This window comes from Theropithecus gelada, chromosome 19 (genome assembly GCF_003255815.1).
Source record: "Theropithecus gelada isolate Dixy chromosome 19, Tgel_1.0, whole genome shotgun sequence".
Taxonomy (NCBI): Eukaryota; Metazoa; Chordata; class Mammalia; order Primates; family Cercopithecidae; genus Theropithecus; species Theropithecus gelada.
Genome location: NC_037687.1, coordinates 27,539,513 through 27,559,317, shown reverse-complemented (window position 1 = coordinate 27,559,317; position 19,805 = coordinate 27,539,513). Strand labels below are relative to the sequence as shown.

Sequence of the window (19,805 nt, the reverse complement as noted above, 5' to 3'; positions counted from 1 at the left end):
TTTTTTTTTTTTTTTAGACAGAGTCTTACTCTGTCACCCAGGCTGAAATGCAATTGGGGGATCTTGGCTCACTGCAACCTCCGCCTCCCGAGTTCAAGCAATTCTCCTGCCTCAGCCTCCCAAGTAGCTGGGATTACAGGCGTGAGCCACCATGCCCAGCCTCTTTTTTCTTTTTAAGATGGAGTCTTGCTCTGTCGCCCAGGCCAGAGTACAGTGGCGCCATCTCAGCCCATTGCAACCTCCACCTCCCTCTTGCCTCAGTCTCCCGAGTAACTGGGATTACAGGCGCCCACCACTACCCCCGGCTAATTTTTGTATTTTTAGTAGAGATGGAGTTTTATCATGTTGGCCAGGCTGGTCTCGAACTCCCAACCTCAACTGCTCTGCCCGCCTCGGCCTTCCAAAGTGCTGGGATTACAAGTGTGAGCCACTGCGCCTGGCTTCTTTTTCTCCTTTTTCTTTTGGTGCATATACTCTGATACCTAATTCTTCAGCTTCTTTGTGATGACACAGGATGCATCTGAGGTTCTCAGTTTCCTCTGTTAATACCGTAACACTGCATTCCCCCAGTGCCTGTCCCCTTCTTCCTCGTACACATCACTATCTGGGCTTTGCAAATATGATCCGATGGCTGTGTGGCCTTCTGGGCCTCAGTGCACGCGGCGTGGTGATCAGTAGTGAGGACCCTGTGAGATCCTGTCTCCTGTGCTCTAACCCAGCACTGCCTCTCCTGTGGACCCCAGTCCCAGCCCTGAAAGGCGGCAGCCAGGGTCAGAGGTCAAGAGCCAAGACTCGCCGGGCGCGGTGGCTCAAGCCTGTAATCCCAGCACTTTGGGAGGCCGAGGCGGGTGGATCACAAGGTCAGGAGATCGAGACTATCCTGGCTAACATGGTGAAACCCCGTCTCTACTAAAAATACAAAAAAAACTAGCCGGGCGCGGTAGCGGGCGCCTGTAGTCCCAGCTACTTGGGAGGCTGAGGCGGGAGAATGGCGTGAACCCAGGGGGCGGAGCTTGCAGTGAGCCGAGATCGCGCCACTGCACTCCAGCCTGGGAGACACAGTGAGACTCCGTCTCAAAAAAAAAAAAAAAAAAAAAAAAGAGCCAAGACTCTGGAACCAGAGGGCCTGGATCCAATCCCAACTCTGCTGTCAACTTCTGTGTGACCCTGGGCAAGTCACTGCACCTCCCTGGGCCTAATTCATCATCCTTCGTGTGAAACCCTTGAGGTCTGATGCGTTTTGGCATTCTGATATTAGAAACATAATAATAGTTACCATAGGTTTTATCACATCTTAGTGATCTTGAAACATGGGAATTTCTAGAATGAAATATTTGGATAGTCACAAGTGGGATCAATAAAAGCTTTGGTTTCATGTGACCATGCGCAGTGGCTCACACCAGTAATTCCAGCACTTTGGAAGGCCAAGCTGGGTGGATCATCTGAGGCCAGGAGTTCGAGACCAGCCTGGCCAACATGGTGAAACCCCATCTCTACTAAAAATACAAAAAAATTAGGCCGGGCGCGGTGGCTCACGGCTGTAATCCCAGCACTTTGGGAGGCCAAGGCCGGCGGATCACAAGGTCAGGAGATCGAGACCATGGTGAAACCCCGTCTCTACTAAAAATACAAAAAATTAGCCGGGCGCCGTGGCGGGCGCCTGTAGTCCCAGCTACTCGGGAGGCTGAGGCAGGAGAATGGCAGGAACCCGGGAGGCGGAGCTTGCAGTGAGCCGAGATTGCGCTACTGCACTCCAGCCTGGGCGACAGAGCCAGACTCCATCTCAAAAAAAAAGAAAAAAAAAAAAGAGTTATTACTCACAAAGCATTTAGAACAGTGTCTGGCATCAAAGACTTATTCAATGTGTCTTAGTTGCTGGTATTAGTATTTTTATTTTTTATTATTTATTTATTTATTTTTGGGACGGGGTCTCCCTCTGTGACGCAGGCTGGAGTGCAGTGGCATGATCACAGTTCGCTGCAGCCTTGACCTCCTGGGCTCAAGCAATCCTCCCATCTTAGCCTTCTGAGTAGCTGGGACCACAGGTGTGCACCACCACACAGGGCTAATTTTTATATTTATTTTTAGAGACGGGGTCTTGCTTTGTTGACCAGGATTGTCTTCAACTCCTGGGCTGAAGTGATCCTCCCACCTCAGCCTCCCAAAGTGCTGGGATTACTGGTGTGAACCACCATGCCCAGCCTTATTTTTTTCATTTTTAAAACTAAGGGGTAGTGGCCGAGCAAGGTGGTTCATGCCTGTAATATCACAGCACTTTGGGAGGCCAAGGCAGGCAGATCACTTGAGATCGGGAGTTCAAGACCAGCCTGGCCAACATGGTGAAACCCCGTCTCTACTAAAAATACAAAATTGGCCGGGCATGGTAGCTCACGCCTGTAATCCCAGCACTTTGGCAGGCCGAGGCGCGTGGATCACGAGGTCAGGAGATCGAGACTAGCCTGGCCGACATGGTGAAACCCTGTCTCTACTAAAAATACAAAAATTAGCCAGGCGTGGTGGCACATGCCTGTAATCCCAGCTACTTGGGAGACTGAGGCAGGATAATCGCTAGCACCCGGCAGGCAGAGATGGCAGTGAGCCGAGATTGTGCAACTGCACTCCAGCCTGGGTGACAGAGCAAGACTCTGTCTCAAAAATAAAATAAAATAATGTATCACTGGCATGGAATAAAATACCCTCATTTTAAGTGTAGTTTGGGGAGTCCTAACAGTCGCCTTCCGTCATGTAACCACCATGCCAATGTGGCACGTGTCAGTCACCCCAGAAAGCTCTCTCACACTCTTCCCTGTCTGCCCCAGACACCTCACCCACCCACACACGCAGAGACGCCCACTTAGAACACCCAGAGCACAGTGTGGACGGATCCACCGCGCCAGCGCCTTTGGGTTCGGCTTCTTTTGCTCAGCCTCACCCCAGAGACATTCTTCCAGGGGTTCACAGTAGCCAGGTCCCTTTTGTGGCTGAGCCGCAGCATCCTCCACACGGCCACACCTCCCAGTGTTTGTCCATTCACCTGCTGATTGTCATTTGGGCCGTCTCCAGCTTAGGCAGTCCAGAGAAAAAAAATGCTGTGAACACCCACGTAGAAGCCGTTGCGTGGACATCTGCCTTCATTTCTCTTGAGGAAATACCCAGGAATGGAACAGCCAGGTTGGATGGCCACTCCAGTTTTAACTTTTTTTTCAAAAGTTTTTCCTCCTCAATCCCAAAATTCTTGTTTTTACATTTCTTTTTAAATTCTTTTTTGTAGAGACAAGGTCTCCCAATGTTGCCCAGACTGGCCTCAAGCTTCTGGGCTCAGGTGATCCTCTCACCTTGGCCTCCCAAAGTGCTGGGATTATAGACATGAGCCACTGTGCCTGGCCCCCAAAATTCTTTTTTTTTTTTTTTTTTTTGAAATGGAGTCTCGCTCTGTCACCCAGACTGGAGTGAGGTGACACGATCTCAGCTCACAGCAACCTCTGCCTCCCAGGTTCAAACAAGTCTCCTGCCTCAGCCTCCCAAGTAGCTGGGATTACAGGCATGCACCACCACGCCCAGCTAATTTTTGTATTTTTAGTAGAGACGGGGTTTCACCATGTTCCAGGCTGGTCTTGAACTCCTGACCTCAGGTGATCTACCCACTGCAGCCTCCCAAAGTGCTGGCATACAGGGGTGAGCCACCACACCTGGTCATCCCCAAAATTCTTGAATCCAGTTTTAACTTTGTAAGTAACTATCTTTTTTCATTTTTTTGTTTGTTCGTTTTTCATTCTTTCTTTCTTTCTTTTTTTTTTTTTTTTTTTTTTTTGACAGGGTTTTACTTCATTGCCCAGGCTAGAGTGCAGTAGTGTGATCAGAGCTCACTGCAGACTTCCCTTTCCAGGCTCACGCAATCCTCCCACCTCAGCCTCCCTAGTAGCAGGGACAACAGGCACATGCCACCACGCCTGGCTAATTTGTTTATTTTATTTTATTTTATTTTGATTTTTGTAGAGATGGGGTTTATGTGCTGTTGCCCAGTCTGATCTTGATCTCCTGGGCTCAAGTGATCTGCCCACCTCAGCCTCCCAAAGTGCTGGGATTACAGGCATGAGCCACCCCGTGCCTAGTCCCCCAAAATTCTTGAATCCAGTTTTTTTGTTTATTTCTACACAGAGTCTTGCTCTGTTGCCCAGGCAGGAGTGCAGTGGCACTATCTCGGCTCACTGCAAACTTCGCCTCCTGGGTTCAAGTGATTCTCGTGCCTCAGTCTCCCAAGTAGCTGGGATTATAGGCACATGCCACTACACCTGGCTAATTTTTGTATTTTTAGTAGAGACAGGGTTTCACCATGTTGGCCAGGCTGGTCTCGAACTCCTGACCTCAAGTGATCCACCTGCCTTGGCCTCCCAAAGTGCTGCGATTACAGGCCTGAGCCACCGCACCCAGCCTTGACTCCAGTTTTAACTTCATAAGAAACTCATCAAACCATGTTGCAATGTGGTCGTGCCGTTGTAGCACAGCACGGGAGATCCAGCCACCCGACCCCGCCTGCTCCCGGGACCTTGGTGATCCCCCCACGGCCCTTGTCAGTATCTCCATGACTGATCCGTGTCTCCCTCTCCCCAGGTGATCCGGACGGACACGTTCAAGCACTTGCGGCACCTGGAGATTCTGCAGTTGAGCAAGAACCTGGTTCGCAAGATCGAGGTGGGTGCCTTCAACGGGCTGCCCAGCCTCAACACGCTGGAGCTTTTTGACAACCGGCTGACCACGGTGCCCACGCAGGCCTTCGAGTACCTGTCCAAGCTGCGGGAGCTCTGGCTGCGCAACAACCCCATCGAGAGCATCCCCTCCTACGCCTTCAACCGCGTGCCCTCGCTGCGGCGCCTGGACCTGGGCGAGCTCAAGCGGCTGGAGTACATCTCGGAGGCGGCCTTCGAGGGGCTGGTCAACCTGCGCTACCTCAACCTGGGCATGTGCAACCTCAAGGACATCCCCAACCTGACGGCCCTGGTGCGCCTGGAGGAGCTGGAGCTGTCGGGTAACCGGCTGGATCTGATCCGCCCGGGCTCCTTCCAGGGTCTCACCAGTCTGCGCAAGCTGTGGCTCATGCACGCCCAGGTAGCCACCATCGAGCGCAACGCCTTCGACGACCTCAAGTCGCTGGAGGAGCTCAACCTGTCCCACAACAACCTGATGTCGCTGCCCCACGACCTCTTCACGCCCCTGCACCGCCTCGAGCGCGTGCACCTCAACCACAATCCCTGGCATTGCAACTGCGACGTGCTCTGGCTGAGCTGGTGGCTCAAAGAGACGGTGCCCAGCAACACGACGTGCTGCGCCCGCTGTCATGCGCCCGCCGGCCTCAAGGGGCGCTACATTGGGGAGCTGGACCAGTCGCATTTCACCTGCTACGCGCCCGTCATCGTGGAGCCGCCCACTGACCTCAACGTCACCGAGGGCATGGCTGCCGAGCTCAAATGCCGCACGGGCACCTCCATGACCTCCGTCAACTGGCTGACGCCCAACGGCACCCTCATGACCCACGGCTCCTACCGCGTGCGCATCTCCGTCCTGCATGACGGCACGCTCAACTTCACCAACGTCACCGTGCAGGACACGGGCCAGTACACGTGCATGGTGACGAACTCGGCCGGCAACACCACCGCCTCGGCCACGCTCAACGTCTCGGCCGTGGACCCCGTGGCGGCCGGGGGCACCGGCGGCGGCGGGGGCGGCCCTGGGGGCGGTGGTGGTGTTGGAGGGGGCAGTGGCGGCTACACCTACTTCACCACGGTGACCGTGGAGACCCTGGAGACGCAGCCCGGAGAGGAGGCCCTGCAGCCGCGGGGGACGGAGAAGGAACCGCCGGGGCCCACGACGGACGGTGTCTGGGGCGGGGGCCGGCCCGGGGACGCGGCCGGTCCTGCCTCGTCGTCTACCACGGCACCCGCCCCGCGCTCCTCGCGGCCCACGGAGAAGGCGTTCACGGTGCCCATCACGGATGTGACGGAGAACGCCCTCAAGGACCTGGACGACGTCATGAAGACCACCAAGATCATCATTGGCTGCTTCGTGGCCATCACGTTCATGGCCGCGGTGATGCTCGTGGCCTTCTACAAGCTGCGCAAGCAGCACCAGCTCCACAAGCACCACGGGCCCACGCGCACCGTGGAGATCATCAACGTGGAGGACGAGCTGCCCGCCGCCTCGGCCGTGTCCGTGGCCGCCGCGGCCGCCGTGGCCGGTGGAGGTGGCGTGGGCGGGGACAGCCACCTGGCCCTGCCCGCTCTGGAGCGAGACCACCTCAACCACCACCACTACGTGGCTGCCGCCTTCAAGGCGCACTACAGCAGCAACCCCAGCGGCGGGGGCTGCGGGGGCAAAGGCCCGCCCGGCCTCAACTCCATCCACGAACCTCTGCTCTTCAAGAGCGGCTCCAAGGAGAACGTGCAAGAGACGCAGATCTGAGGCGGTGGGGCCTGGCGGGCAAGGGGCATGGAGCCCCCCACCCCGGTCCCAGCCCGGGCGCAGCCTGACCGGGACCCCTCCCTCCCACAGCCCAGCCCACCTTCTGGGACCATGCAGGGAATTGGGGAGAGGTGGCTTCCAGCCCCATCTGGGGCTCGGACCCCCAGTGAGGACAGGGTGGGGCTCCAGGAACGGAGTCTCTGGGCTCCTCGCCTCACCCCCGCCAATCCTCGGTGACGGGAGGGGACGTGGGACCCAGGAGAAGTGGCGTTTCCTCCTCGCGCTCCCGACCAAGCGTTCCCGGCCCGCCGCCTTCCAGGGGAGACAGGAGCTTTTTCCAGGGGTGTCCTTTCCCCTCGGCCCCAGACACCCTCCTTTTACGGTTCAGTTTTTGCAGTTTGACGCCCGTCCCTCCCTCCCACTCCTCCGCCCTCAAAACTGAAGAGATGGACACGTCGCCAGAGCTCCCGGCCGGCGGTCCCTGTCGTCGGCAGAGGGTGGCAGCCTCCACCCGCCCCAGCCCCACCTGCCCCACAGACACTTTTGATACTGAAGGGAGGTTTGCGTCAACGACTACCTGCTCTGTAATTACTTTAAAAAAAAAACATGGAAAAAGTAAAAAAATATTTTTTTCGGTCATGAAAGCACGGAGGAGAGAAAACAAAGTGAATGCGGGTGGGGGCGGAAGGAGAGGCTGGAGAGCCAGCCTCGCAGCCCCGTTGGGAGGGTGGGCCCCGCGCACCTCCGGGTGGTCTTAGGCCCTTCAGCCTTCACGCTGCAGACCCCAGAGAAGGTCTGATTCCCTCTCCTCCTAAACTCCTCCCCTAGCACCGCCACGCCACACCCAAACCTGGGTGGGAACTTAGAACAAAGGAAATCTATAGTCCCACAGTCCCGGAGGCTGGATGTGATCAAAGTGCCAGGAGGACCAGGCTCTCTCTGAAACCTGGGGTACCTCGGGGGGCTTCCTGCCTCGCCAGCTTCTGGTGGCCCCAGGCTGTCCTGGCTGGTGGCTGTATTATTTCACCCCAGTCTTCCAGCGCCTGCCCCTGTAGCCTCTCATCTCTTCCCTCTGTGTGCGTGTGTGTCCAACTCCCCCGCCTTTTTTTTTTTTTTTTTTAATTGAGATGGAGTTTCATTCTTGTCGTCCAGGCTGGAGTGCAGTGGCACAATCTTGGCTCACTGCAACCTCTGCTTCTCAGCTTCAAGCGATTCTCCTGCCTCAGCCTCCCAAGTAGCTGGCATTACAGGCATGCGCCACCACGCCTGGCTAAATTTTGTATTTTTAGTAGAGACGGGTTTCACCACATTGACCAGGCTGCTTTCAAACTCCTAACCTCAGGTGATCCACTCGCCTCGGCCTCTCAAAGTGCTCGATTACAGGCATGAGTCACCGCGCCTGACTTTTTTTTTTTTTTTTTTTTTTTTTTGAGACAGAGTCTTGCTCTGTTGTCCAGGCTGGAGTGCAGTGGCACAATTTCAGCGCACCAAAGCCTCTGCCTCCCAGGCTCAAGTGAATCTCCTCCCTCAGCCCCCTGAGTAGCTAGGATTACACGCGCCTACCATTACACCCAACTAATTTTTGTACTTTTAGTACAGAAGGGGTTTCACCATGTTGGCCAGGTGACCTGAACTCCTGACCTGAAGTGATCCACCTGCTTCAGCCTCCCAAAGTGCTGGGATTATAGGTGTGAGCCACTGCAGCCTGCCTAACCTCCCCTCTTACAAGGACAGAGGGCAGACTGGACCAGGAGCCTCCACCTCCAGTATAACCTCAGCTCCATCCTTGGCAAAAACCCAATTCCCAAATAAGGTCCCATTCTGAGACCCTGGAGGTCAGGACTTCTGTGCTTCCCTTTCTGGGCGACAATCCAACCCACAACAGGGCCCAATCCAGAGTGTCTCCACTGCAGACCTCCTCAGGGCTGCTCCGGAGGATGGGCGCTGAAGGGGAGGGAGGCCAAGTGGGAGGCTGGGGCTGTGGCCTCAGGCACAGGAGCTGTATTTCTGGCCTGTTCAGTGGGAGGCTGGAGGGCCGGATCGGGTGGGCCTGGGGCATCAGGGGCTCCACAGTGCCGCCCAGAAGGGCAGGAACAGAGCCCTCAGAGGGCAGGGAGCAAGCCCCGAGCAGGCCGGGGGGGGTTGCCAGCACAGTGGGCAGTCGAGGGGATTGGGGGAGGGGTGATGATGTCTCTTGCAGGGGTCAAGGCGCCTGAGTTGCAGCTCCTGGAGGGCTGGGGCTGGCCGGGGCTGCCATCTCATGCCACTGGGGGAGGCACAGGGAGTGACAGAGCCATGCAGGGCCTTCTAGCACCTTCCCACGCTGAGGTGGCTTCGGGGACACAGCCCTGAGGACGCACAGGCCTGCGCCCAGCCCCCTTCTCCCCTCGCAGTGACCCAGCCTGGGCTCCGTACACGGCAGCTATGGGCACTGTGGGGACACTCAGGCCCCAGAAGGAGTCAGAAGGTGGGGATGGCGGGAGGCCCCCACTTCCATGAGGTGCCTGGCCCCTGCCCCCTTCCTGGATCTCTCTACACCCAGGCATCTTATCTCCCCTACACCCGGGGCTCCTGGCCCTGGAAGTCAGTTCCTCCTTTATCAGCAGCAGCAGCCTCTGGGCGCCGTGTCAGGGTTTTGGCCCCTCTCTGTCTGCGTCTGTCTCCTCTCTCCTCCTGTCAACTTGGGGCTCTCGCCACCCGGTGCCCGTCCCCCCACCCCATGCTCCCGTTCACGCTCTCTTTCTCTCCAGCCTCTTTCCAGCGCCAATCCTGGTTGCCATGGAAACACTGCAGCGGGTACCAGGTGGTGGCTGGGGGCAGGGAGCCCGCACTGCCGCAGCCTGCGCCATTTCCGATGCCAGGCACCCTCGAGGCACAGTGGCTGGGGCTCATGTTGGGGGTGCTTGGCCTCTCCAGGCCTCGAAGGCTTCTCCTGGGCTGATGCAAGCTGGGGAACAGGAGGGACGTACGTGGGAGTGAGAATGTCACATGGGAGGCAGCTGGTGGCACGATGGGGGACAGAGTGAAAGGTGGCAAGTCAAGGTGAACTGAAGGATGATCAGAGCGGAGGGAGGCTGTGGACGGGGGCGGAGGCTGCAGGAAGGGGACCGTGCTGCGGGGCTAGGGAGATTGGACCCGCTGAGGCAAGGGCACATCGAGGAGAAGCTGCAACCAGGGCTCCCGCTGCCTCCGGGAGGGCTGGGGGCACGGCCAGCTTGAAGCCTCCCTCAGACCTTGGCCACCTGAGGACGAGGAGGAGAGGTGAGCACGAGGGGACAGAGCCCAGAGTCCCTGTCACCATCTCTTCTCCCCACCCAAAGCAAGATGCAGTTTCCATGACAACCTGGCCGGCCAGATAGGGGGCAGGGGACTGCAGAGGAAATTTTCCACATCAGCAGGGAGCAAGGAGGGTGTGCTATAGGGGAAAGGGGGGCACACAGGGCTCCCGGAACCCCCGGTCACCGTGATCACTGTGCCGGGCCCAGGAAAGTGGACAGAGTACAGGGAAGGGTTGTCCCGCCTCCACCCCAGCAGGCCCACGCCCCCACACTGGGTCTGCGGGGCAGGGGGAACACTGAGCCCAGAGGCTCAAGGGTCAGATGTCCAAAGAGCAGCAGCTGCCCAGGCCTCGTGCAGGGGGCAGCCAGCAGCCCAGGGAGCCGGGCCACAGACACCACACTCAGGGCCATGGCCGACAAGGGCCCATGGAGGGTGGGCGTGGTGGGCTACGGCCGCCTCGGTGAGTCCCTGACCATCCTGGGCCTCCTTCCCCAATCCCCTTCCTAAAGCCCCCAAGGCTCTCTGCCCTCCGCAGACACTTTTCTCTGTCTCCATCTGCCCCTAGCTGTGTCTGTGGGTCTGCCCACCGCAACCCCACCCCAGGTCTCTGTCCTCTCCGTCTGTCTCCCTTCTCTCAGGGCCTCTGTCCACCACACTGGGTCTCTGCCCCTCCCCCCCACATCTGAGTCTGTCCCCACCTCCTCTCTCTCTGGGCCTGTGTCCTCCTGTCCCTCTGAATCTCTGCCCCCGGCCCCATCTGTCTCCCCGAGTCTCTGTCCTCATCTCCTCTCTCTGAGCCTCTGTCCCCCTCTCTCTGGGTCTCTAGCCCTCTCCTTTCCCTCTCCTCAGGACAGTCCCTCGTCTCCCGCCTGTTGGCTCAGGGACCAGAACTTGGCCTAGAACTTGTTTTTGTCTGGAATCGTGACCCAGGACGAATGGCAGGGAGCGTGCCCCCTTCCCTGCAGCTCCAGAAGCTTGCTGCCCTTGGGGAAAGGTCAGTGACCTTGCCATGGGTGAGTGGAGCTCCCTGAAGCTCCTGTCCTGGCCCTCTTAGCCACTGTGTGATCTCAGGGATTCCCTGACCCTCTCTGGGCCTTGGTTCAAGCAAATGTGAAACGGGACGAGCCCATTCATCTCATTTCTCCTCCCAGGCCAGGGAAAAGAGGGGCAGCTCTCAGTAGACTCAGAGGGAACTTGGGGAAGAAGAGGCCTAATACGTCTCCAAGACCCCTGTGCCTTCTTTCCCCTCTCCCAGGCACCCTCATCTGGTTGTGGAAGTGGCCCATCCCAAAATAATCCATGAATCTGGGGCACAAATCCTGCGCCATGCCAATCTCCTGGTAAGCCCCACCCCAACCATTCACACAGAGCCCTACCCCTTGTGTCTTGGTCTCACCCCACCCTAAAGTGGATATCCTTCCCTGACCTCAACCCTCTCCTCCTCCATCCACCCCAGGTGGGGTCCCCCTCAGCTCTAAGTGACCAGACCACAGAGCGGCAGCTCTTGGAGGCCTCGCAGCACTGGAACCATGCCGTGTTTGTGGCCCGAGGGGCCCTGTGGGGCACCGAGGACATCATGAGATTGGATGCAGCTGGGGGCCTCCGGGTGAGGGCCTGCTGGGCTCCCCAGGAACCAGGGGAGGCCTCCAAAGACCCCACTCCCCCTAACCCGGGTTCTTGCTTCCAGAGCCTTCGTGTCACCATGGCCACACACCCCGATGGCTTCCGGCTCGAGGGACCCCTGGCTGCAGCCCACGGCACGGGGCCTCGCACTGTGCTCTACGAAGGCCCTGTCCGTGGGCTCTGCCCCTTTGCCCCCCGAAATTCCAACACCATGGCGGCAGCTGCCCTGGCTGCCCCCAGCCTGGGCTTCGATGGGGTGACTGGTGTGCTTGTGGCTGATCTCAGGTGAGCAGAGTGAGCAGGGTGTTGGGCTGAGTCCAGGCTAACCAGACTGACCGCCCCACTTGTCCCAGCCTCACGGACATGCACGTGGTGGATGTAGAGCTGAGCGGACACCCGGGCCCCACAGGCCGAAGCTTTGCTGTGCACACCCACAGAGAGAACCCTGCCGAGCCAGGCGCGGTAACCGGCTCCGCCACCGTCACGGCCTTCTGGCGGAGCCTCCTGGGTGCGACCAGGCCCCTCTCCCCCGGCCCTGGGCTCCTGTGTTCTGCAGAGCTTGGGGATCCCGGGCTCTCGCTAGTTCTGCAGCTCTGGTTCTGTATTTGTTGACCTTTATTTCTGACCTTTATTTCCTTAACCTCTGTCCACGACTTTGAATCCTGGCACCGTAGATGTCTCCATCTCTGTCCGCGTCCCCTCTCTGAGTCTCTGTGCCCGCCTCTGATGAGGACTCTCGCTGTCTGTGTCCACCCCCAGGGCTCTGTCCCCCTCTCTCTGGGTCTTCCTCCACCGCCCCCCAGGCCTGTCCCCTCCTCCCACCATTGCCTCCCCCAGGTGTCTGTCTCCTCATCTCTCCTCTGTCTTACTCGCTCATTCCCCTCTCTCCCCCGCAGCCTGCTGCCAGCTCCCCTCCAGGCCGGGGATCCATCTCTGCTGAGAAGCCTCCTCCCTCCCGAGACGAGATCATCTTACTGGCCTCTCACTACCACTATCCCACCCCTGCCTTGCCCCACATCCCCAGGATCTCCCTTCTGACTCAGTAAAGATCACCGCTGTCTCCCCCCTGCACCGCCTGGCGTCCCTGGTCCCCGTTTCCCTTGTGTGACGTCACGCTGCGTCTGCGCACCGCGCATGACGCCATCGCAGGGGGCGACCTCCCACGAGAGCGCGGCGCCGGGAAGCTATCGCGAGAGCGTACGCACTATATTTCCTAGAAGCTCTGAGCGGTAGTGGGCGCGGCCGTACGCGAAGGAAGGGCAGCTGAGGCACACTTCCGGGACTTGCTGCGGGGCCCGACGGAAGTTGTAGTGCAGCATTTTCTAGGCCCGACGGCGGACTTCAAGGCCGCGCGGCCCGGGCGTTCGGTGGGGAGGAGGGGTCCCGCGGGGCCCCACGGGAGTCGTAGTCCGGCGCGCAGGGATCACCGGGAGCTGTAGTCCGTCCCGCCTGCCCAGTCAGCGCGGTGCTGCCCGCCCCGCACTCGGAGCACAGAGCCGCAACCCAGGAAGGGGATGCGGAAGCCCTTGGCTCGGTGGAGCGGAGAGGCAGGCGGGGTGAGGGGCGTTGCCAGGCAAAGGGCGAGCGCCGTGGTTGGGGTGCGTGTCGGTGAAGGGCTCCATTCCTTGGTGTCCGGGGAAGGGGCCTGGTTGCCGGGTATAGGAAAAGGAACTCCTGTTGCTTAGTGACTGGGGAGGGGGCCCCGTTGCCAGGTGACAAGAGCAGAGAGCCTCGCTGCTTCATGACCGGGGAAGGGTAGTCTTCTGTTGCTAGGAGACCGGAGGGGACCCTATCACCTAGAGACAGGGGAGGAGGACTCTCTATTGCTAGGTGCTCGGAGGACAGACTTTGTTACCTAGTGCCGTGGGGAAGGGGCTCTGTTGCTAGGTAACCACAGAGCGCCCGGTTACCTAGGGACAGGGGAGGCGGGTTCCTCTGTTGCTAGGTGACCATGATAGGCACCCTTTTTCTTCGAGACCTGGTGGGGGTGGTTCTCTGTTGCTAGGGGAGCAGAGGAGACAGCCTTTTTCGTAGGAATAGGAAGAGGGGATGGAGGGACGTGTACTGTCAGGAGACCCAGGGAGCGGGGTCAGGGGCCCAGTGTCCTCCCGGGCTGCCCGGAGCCCCAGCTCAATCAATGGCGATGCCCCAAAGGCCTGCTGGGAGGTTGGACCTCTAGATCCCGGGCCCCTGAGGACCTTCTTCCCCTCCCAACCCCCAGCAGGAGCCGAGGACGGCATGTCCCAGGCCCCGGGAGCACAGCCGAGCCCACCCTCTGTGTACCACGAACGGCAGCGCCTGGAGCTATGTGCCGTCCACGCCCTCAACAACGTTCTGCAGCAGCAGCTCTTTAGCCAGGAGGCTGCCGATGAGATCTGCAAGAGGTGACCGTCACCCACCCGGCCCCTGGAGCAGCAGGGCTCCGGCAGAGCGACCCACCTGGGTCTCGCCACCAAGCAGGCGCTGAGCCTGGGGGCTTTCTTCTGTCCCCAGCTCACTTGCCTAAGCCAGACGCTGGGACTCTGGGAGATGTTGCCTCCTGTGCCTGTCTGTCAATGTGGCCTCAGCCCCAGCCAGGCCCCAATCCGGTGGTCCTTTCTTTCTTTCGAGACAACGTCTGGCTGTGCTGCTCAGGCTGGTCTTGAACTCCTGAGCTTGTGATCCTCACACCTCAGCCTCCCCAGTAGCTGGGATTACGGGCTCACCCAGTTTCAGGCATCTCTTATCTGGGCCCTGTCACAGCTCTCCAGTCCATCCTAAACACGCCCCCGCCCTACTCAGGGCCCTCCTGATAGCAGACGCTGAGCCTGCCTCTGCAGCTTCAGCCCTCACAGCCCCCCTCAAACCAGACTCTCCACTCCCGTGAGCCCTCCTGTGCAGCCTCTGGGCTTCCAGGTACTTCTTTCTGCCTGGTGTGGCTTCCTTCTCTGCCAGCATGGAATGTTCCTCTTCACTATTCATGATGTCCAACCTCGCTCCTTGGCCGGGCGCAGTGGCTCACGTCTGTAATCCCAACACTTTGGGAGGCCGAGGCAGGTGGATCACTTGAAGTCAGGAGTTCCAGACCAGCCTGGCCAACAGGGCAAAACCCCATCTCTACTAAAAAATTTAAAAAAAATTAGCTGGGCGTGGTGGCACACGTCTGTAGTCCCAGCTACTCTGGAGGCTGAGGTGGGAGAATTGCTTGAACCTGGGAGATGGAGGTTTCAGTGAGCCAGGCAACAGAGCAAGACTCTGTCTCAAACAAACAAACAAACAAACAAAAATCCATCCTTTATCATCTCTCTCTCCTCTCTGTCCCCACGTCCCTGGCCCCAGCTCAGGCCTGATCCTCTCCTGCCCAACCTGCCCGTGGCCTCCAGTCTGTCCCTGCCTTCAGTCCCCACTGATCCTAGAGAGTCTTTCTACACCTGGAGATGGGCCTGCCTCTCCTGTCTCTTGCTCAAAGCCGCCTCTGGCTCCTGGACATCCTAAGAGTCCCAGCCCCTCAGACTGATCATTATGGTATTTATTCATCTCTATCGTTCAGAACAAGGACCCACCAGCTCTTTCATACCAAAGCCATGTTGGAGACCCTGAGATGACTCAGACTCAAGTGCCAGCCTGAGGGTGGCGAGGGAAACACACACACACAAGCCTTTTCCTCCCATGCCCTGCCTGCCCAGGGCCCAGATAGGGAGCAGAGGTGCAGCTGTTCAGAGGCAGGGCCCAGAGACAAGTGGTGGCAGGCAGAAGAGCCTTCCTGGGCAGGGGAAGAGCTGGAGGAAAGGTTGGCAGGGGTGGGGCGGGGAGCGGTGGGCACCGGGGATGTGGCTGGGGCCAGGGGGCCAGGAAGGAGGGTGCTGAGGCTCTGAGGTGAAGCCACCAGGGCCAGACCACGCAGGGCCTTGTGGGACTCTGTCCTGGGGGAAATGAGGCAGCAGAGTGGGCTGTGAGCAGGGCAGGGGTGAGGGCAACCCCATGGGAGAAGCAAGCAGTGTTAAATGAGGGTGATGCGGGCAGCTGTCATCGTTGAGGTAGCTCAGTTCACTGGGGGAGCCCAGACAGGGCGCCGACCCAGCCTGAAGGTCAGGAGTCTCCTCTCATAGGATCTGACATCTGAGGCGGGTCTTCAAGGACAAAGGGACTGGCGGAGGGACAGGGACTTTGTCCAGGGCGCTGGAGAGCTATGGGAGAGCTGTGAGCAGGGGAGGGCCAGGGCCACGTGGGAATGGACTGGAGGGAGGCTGGAGGCTGGGGGAGAAGACAGAGCCCAACTGGGGCCTTGGGGACAGGGCAGAGTTGGGGCAGGAGGGACAGGACTTGAGGGTGGATGAGTTGTGGGGTCTGAAGCGGGGAGAGTCAAAGGCTGAGGCAACTTGTGGCCCCTGGCACCCCCATTTTGTGGGGCGGCCTTTCCACGGGTCCCCGGCTTAACTCTGGCCACCCCCACTACCAGGTTGGCCCCAGACTCCCGGCTGAACCCTCATCGCAGCCTCCTGGGCACCGGCAACTATGACGTCAACGTGATCATGGCCGCTCTGCAGGGGCTGGGCCTGGCCGCCGTGTGGTGGGACAGGAGGAGGTAGGCCCCAGAGCCGCACAGCACATCCTAGGCCGGGCACAGAGGGCACCCTGTCGTGTGAGCCTGTTGGGGGGTCAGGGAGGGGAATGTGGCCGGGGGGGCTGGCATGAATGCGGGAAGGCTGGCGCTGATGGGTTAGTGGGGGAGATCAGGCGGTCGGCAGGCTGAGACGCTGGGTGGATGATGGTTACCGGGTGAATGCTGAGTAGGTGGTTGGATGTGTTGGGTGAGGGGGAGTGAGGGGATTGGGTGTTCATGGTCAGTGGACAACAGACAGGAGGCTGGGGAGTTGGGTGGATGAATGGGAGGTTTTGATGGCTGGCTGGCCAGTGGCCAGGTGTGTGGCTGGTGGATGAGGGGTAGACCAATGGCAGGTGGGTAAAGAGTGGGTGAGGACTGGGGGCATGGTGAGTCCACTGTTGGGTGAATGGCTGGCTGGGTGGTGGCTGGGTGGTGGGTGGTGGACAGTAGATGGCTAGTTGGATGGTGGTGGTGGCGGGGAGGTGAATGCATAGATGGAGGTGAGTGTGTGAATTGTTGGGAAGTTGGCTGGTGGCTGGGAGGCCCGGTGGGGTGGGTGGATCATGCCTGGATCCTGGGTGGCTGTGTGAGGAGCAAGTTGGTGGGTGGGTGGCTGGACAGACAGGGTGATGGTGGTTGGTGAAGGGCCAATGTGAGTTGGGTGAATGGTGGGTGGATAGGTGGGAGGTCTGGTTGGGCGGCTGCATGGGTGGGAGGTTTGAGTGGGCGGGTGAACGGAGAGTGTTGGGAACCAGGGTGGCTGATTAAGGAACACCTCTGGGTGGGCTCAGGAGGCCCCCACCGCTGCCAGCCTGGGCCCCACATGGTCAGCCACATTTCACCGGCGGGCAGAGCAGGCCCTGATGGCGGTGTCCCCTCCCTGCCCGCACAGGCCCCTGTCCCAGCTGGCCCTGCCCCAGGTGCTGGGACTAATCCTGAACCTGCCCTCGCCCGTGTCTCTGGGGCTGCTGTCACTGCCGCTGCGCCGGCGGCACTGGGTGGCCCTGCGCCAAGTAGACGGCATCTACTACAACCTGGACTCCAAGCTGCGGGCGCCCGAGGCCCTGGGGGACGAGGACGGAGTCAGGTGAGCCCCACAGAGGTGATTCCAAGACCAGGGGCCTGAAACCCCACTCCCCAGAGGGAATGCCCAGGCTGGCTGAGCCTCAGTCTCCCCATTTCTCCCACCCAGGGCCTTCCTGGCGACTGCGCTGGCCCAGGGCCTGTGTGAGGTGCTGCTGGTGGTGACCAAGGAGGTGGAGGAGAAGGGCTGCTGGCTTCGGACAGACTGATCTCAGCTGACCGTCGGCGCCCACAGCACAGTCCCTGCGCGTCCCCCTCTGACTGTGCACACTGCGTGCCTGGGAAAGGCCTGGGGAGGCCCAGCCCCCTCCCCACACCCCTGCTCCCCACTGCCGCTGCTGCCTCAATAAATCTGCTGATTTTCTGCCGCCTGGCCTGTGTCTGACTGCCCCGCCCTTCTGGGGCCCCTTCCACTCAGTCACTCCCACTTCTCTGACCGGCCAGACACCCTGGTGGGTGGGGCTGAGAGCCCAGGAGCCCTCCTGGTTCTCTGCCGCCTCATGCCAATTGCTCACCGCTGGGCCTCAGCTTCCTCATCAGTGACACAGCAGAAAACAGTACAAGTCCGTGCCCCTGGGGCTCACGCTCCTCCGGTGCTGGAGAGAGACCAGTGGCGAACGAATGCGTTTGATCTGGGTTCCACGGGGGTACTTGCTAAGGAGAAAGCAGGTGTTTACTTCTTTATTCCATTGATTGAGACAGTGTCTCACTCTGTCACCCAGGCTGGATTGCAGTGGGTCAATCACAGCTCACTGTAGCCTTGAACTCCTGGGCTCAGGTGATCCTCCCACCTCAGCCTCCCAAGTAGCTGGGACCACAGGTGCCATACCTGACTACTTTCTTTAAATTGTTTTGTAGAGATGGGATCTTGCTCTGTTGCCCAGGCTGGTCTTGAACCCCTGACCTCAAGCAATCTGCCTGCCTCAGCTTCCCAAAGTGCTAGGATTACAGGCGTGAGCCACCGTGCCTGAGTTTACTTCTTGACTCTCCATTCTATTCCATTGATTGGTAGGTGGGCAGAACAGTGGCCCCAAAGATGTCCACACCCTGGCCAGATGTGGTGCCTCATGCCTGTAACCACAGTGCTTTGGGAGGCTGAGGTCCACAGTATGAGACCAGCCTGGGCAACATAGCAAGACCCTGTCTCTACAAAAAAAAAAAAAAAATTAAAAATAAGTGGGATGTGAGGCCGGTGGCTCACGTCTGTAATCTCAGCACTCTGGGAGGCCGAGGTGGATAGATCACCTGAGGTCAAGAGTTCAAAACTGGCCAGGCACAGTGCTCATGCCTGTAATCCCAACACTTTGGCATGCACCTGGCGGGCATGGTGGCAGGCGCCTGTAGTCCCAGCTACTTGGGAGGCTGAGGCAGGAGAATGGTGTGAACCCGGGAGGCGGAGCTTGCAGTGAGCCGAGATAGCGCCACTGCACTCCAGCCTGGGCGACAGAGCAAGACTCCGTCTCAAAACAAAAAAAAAAAAGTTCAAGGCCAGCTTTGCCAACATGGTGAAACCCCATCTCTACTAAAAATACAAAAATTAGCTGGGTGTGGTGGCGGGTGCCTGTAATCCCAGCTACTCGGGAGGCTGAGGCAGGAGAATCGCTTGAACCCAGGAGGTGGAGGTTTTGGTGAGCCGAGATCACACCACTGCACTCCGGCCTCGGCAACAGAGGAAGACTCTGTCTCATAGATAAATAAATAAGCGGGACGTGGTGGCCTGCGCCTGTAATCGCAGCTACTTGGGAAGCTGAGGCAGGAGGATTGCTTGAGCCCAGGAAGTTAAGGCTGCAGTTAGCCATGATCGTGAGTGAGAGAGACCTTGTCTCAAAAATATAATAGCCCAGGCATGGTGGCTCACATCTGTAACCCTAGCACTTTGAGAGGTAAAAGCAGGAGGATCACTTGAGCTCTGGAGTTTGAAACCCGCCTGGGCAACATAGCGAGACCCTGTCTCTCCAAAAAAATTAAAATAAGCTAAGCTTGGTGGTGCACACCTGTGATCCCAGCTACTTGGGGGCTGAGGCAGGTGGATCCCTTGAGTCCAGGAGGTCGAGGCTGTAGTGAGCCATGACAGAATCACTGCACTCCACCCTGGGTGATAGAGTGAGACCCTGTCTCAAAAAAATAAATAAAAATAAATATAATAGACCAGGCACGGTGGCTCACACCTGTAATCCCAGCACTTTGGGAGGCCGAGGCAGTCAGACCGCAAGGTCAGAAGATTGAGACCATCCTGGCTAACACGGTGAAACCCTGTCTCTACTAAAAATACAAAAAAATTAGCTAAGCATGGTGGCGGGCACCTGTAGTCCCAGCTACTGGCTGAGGCAGAATGGCGTGAATCCGGAAGGCAGAGCTTGCAGTGAGCCGAGATCATGCCACCGCACTCCAGCCTGGGCGACACAGTAAGGCTCTGTCTCAAAAAAAAAAAAAAAAAAAAAAAAAAAAAGTTAGGCTGGGTGCAGTGGCTCATGCCTATAATCCCAGCACTTTGGGAGGCCAAGGTGGGTGGATCACGAGGTAAATAAACTGAGACCATCCTGGCCAACACGGTGAAAACCGTGTCTCTACTAAAATTACAAAAATTAGCTGGCCGTGGTGGCACACGCCTGTCATCCCAGCTACTCAGGAGGCTGAGGCAGGAGAATTGCTTGAACCTGGGAGGCGGGGGTTGCAGCGAACCAAGATCGCGCCACTGCACTCCAGCCACGCCATTGCACTCCAGCCTGGCGACAGAGTGAGACTCTGTCTCAAAAAACAAACAAACAAACAACAAAAA

General features: G+C 58.6%; 3 protein-coding genes across 9 annotated transcripts in view; all 3 read left to right on the top strand.

Moving 5' to 3' along the window:
* LRRC4B (leucine rich repeat containing 4B) overlaps nucleotides 1–7,095 on the top strand; it is a 58,522-nt gene extending 51,427 nt beyond the window's left edge. The window contains exon 3 of one of the 2 annotated variants that reach the window (XM_025367805.1): nucleotides 4,612–7,095. In XM_025367805.1, the coding sequence (XP_025223590.1) occupies nucleotides 4,612–6,456 (1,845 nt within the window). In that variant the 3' untranslated portion in view covers nucleotides 6,457–7,095. The remainder of the gene's footprint in view (nucleotides 1–4,611) is intronic. The other variant, XM_025367806.1, reaches the window with a different exon arrangement.
* Nucleotides 7,096–9,274: 2,179 nt separating this feature from the next.
* On the top strand, nucleotides 9,275–12,425 carry ASPDH (aspartate dehydrogenase domain containing). Of its 2 annotated transcripts, XM_025368200.1 has the most exons (7): nucleotides 10,088–10,195; nucleotides 10,585–10,729; nucleotides 10,991–11,075; nucleotides 11,192–11,341; nucleotides 11,423–11,643; nucleotides 11,712–11,866; nucleotides 12,255–12,425. In XM_025368200.1, exons 1-7 carry the CDS (start codon nucleotides 10,144–10,146, stop codon nucleotides 12,296–12,298), a joined length of 852 nt encoding a protein of 283 aa, XP_025223985.1. In that variant the 5' UTR covers nucleotides 10,088–10,143; the 3' UTR covers nucleotides 12,299–12,425. The 2 variants fall into 2 exon arrangements, with proteins under 2 accessions (XP_025223986.1, XP_025223985.1); XM_025368201.1 differs by lacking the exons at nucleotides 10,088–10,195; nucleotides 10,585–10,729; nucleotides 11,192–11,341 and adding an exon at nucleotides 9,275–9,498.
* Nucleotides 12,426–12,675: 250 nt separating this feature from the next.
* On the top strand, nucleotides 12,676–17,394 carry JOSD2 (Josephin domain containing 2). 5 transcript variants are annotated; one of them, XM_025367544.1, is made up of 5 exons: nucleotides 12,676–12,914; nucleotides 13,583–13,742; nucleotides 15,797–15,922; nucleotides 16,836–17,030; nucleotides 17,136–17,394. In XM_025367544.1, exons 2-5 carry the CDS (start codon nucleotides 13,597–13,599, stop codon nucleotides 17,233–17,235), a joined length of 567 nt encoding a protein of 188 aa, XP_025223329.1. In that variant the 5' UTR covers nucleotides 12,676–12,914; nucleotides 13,583–13,596; the 3' UTR covers nucleotides 17,236–17,394. The 5 variants fall into 5 exon arrangements, with proteins under 5 accessions (XP_025223329.1, XP_025223328.1, XP_025223330.1 ...); XM_025367543.1 differs by having other exon boundaries at nucleotides 13,580–13,742; XM_025367546.1 differs by having other exon boundaries at nucleotides 12,788–12,956; nucleotides 13,580–13,742.
* The last annotated feature ends 2,411 nt before the right edge of the window (nucleotides 17,395–19,805 follow it).

Bases quoted from the DNA above. Each gene is read 5' to 3' on its own strand.
- JOSD2 (XM_025367544.1), top strand. From the start codon at position 13,597: ATGTCCCAGGCCCCGGGAGCACAGCCGAGCCCACCCTCTGTGTACCAC. The intron at 13,743-15,796 runs GTGACCGTCACC...CCCCACTACCAG, and splicing joins GCCGATGAGATCTGCAAGAG to GTTGGCCCCAGACTCCCGGC. The intron at 17,031-17,135 runs GTGAGCCCCACA...TCTCCCACCCAG, and splicing joins GGGGACGAGGACGGAGTCAG to GGCCTTCCTGGCGACTGCGC.
- ASPDH (XM_025368200.1), top strand. From the start codon at position 10,144: ATGGCCGACAAGGGCCCATGGAGGGTGGGCGTGGTGGGCTACGGCCGC. The intron at 10,730-10,990 runs GTCAGTGACCTT...CCCCTCTCCCAG, and splicing joins CTTGCTGCCCTTGGGGAAAG to GCACCCTCATCTGGTTGTGG. The intron at 11,644-11,711 runs GTGAGCAGAGTG...CACTTGTCCCAG, and splicing joins GTGCTTGTGGCTGATCTCAG to CCTCACGGACATGCACGTGG.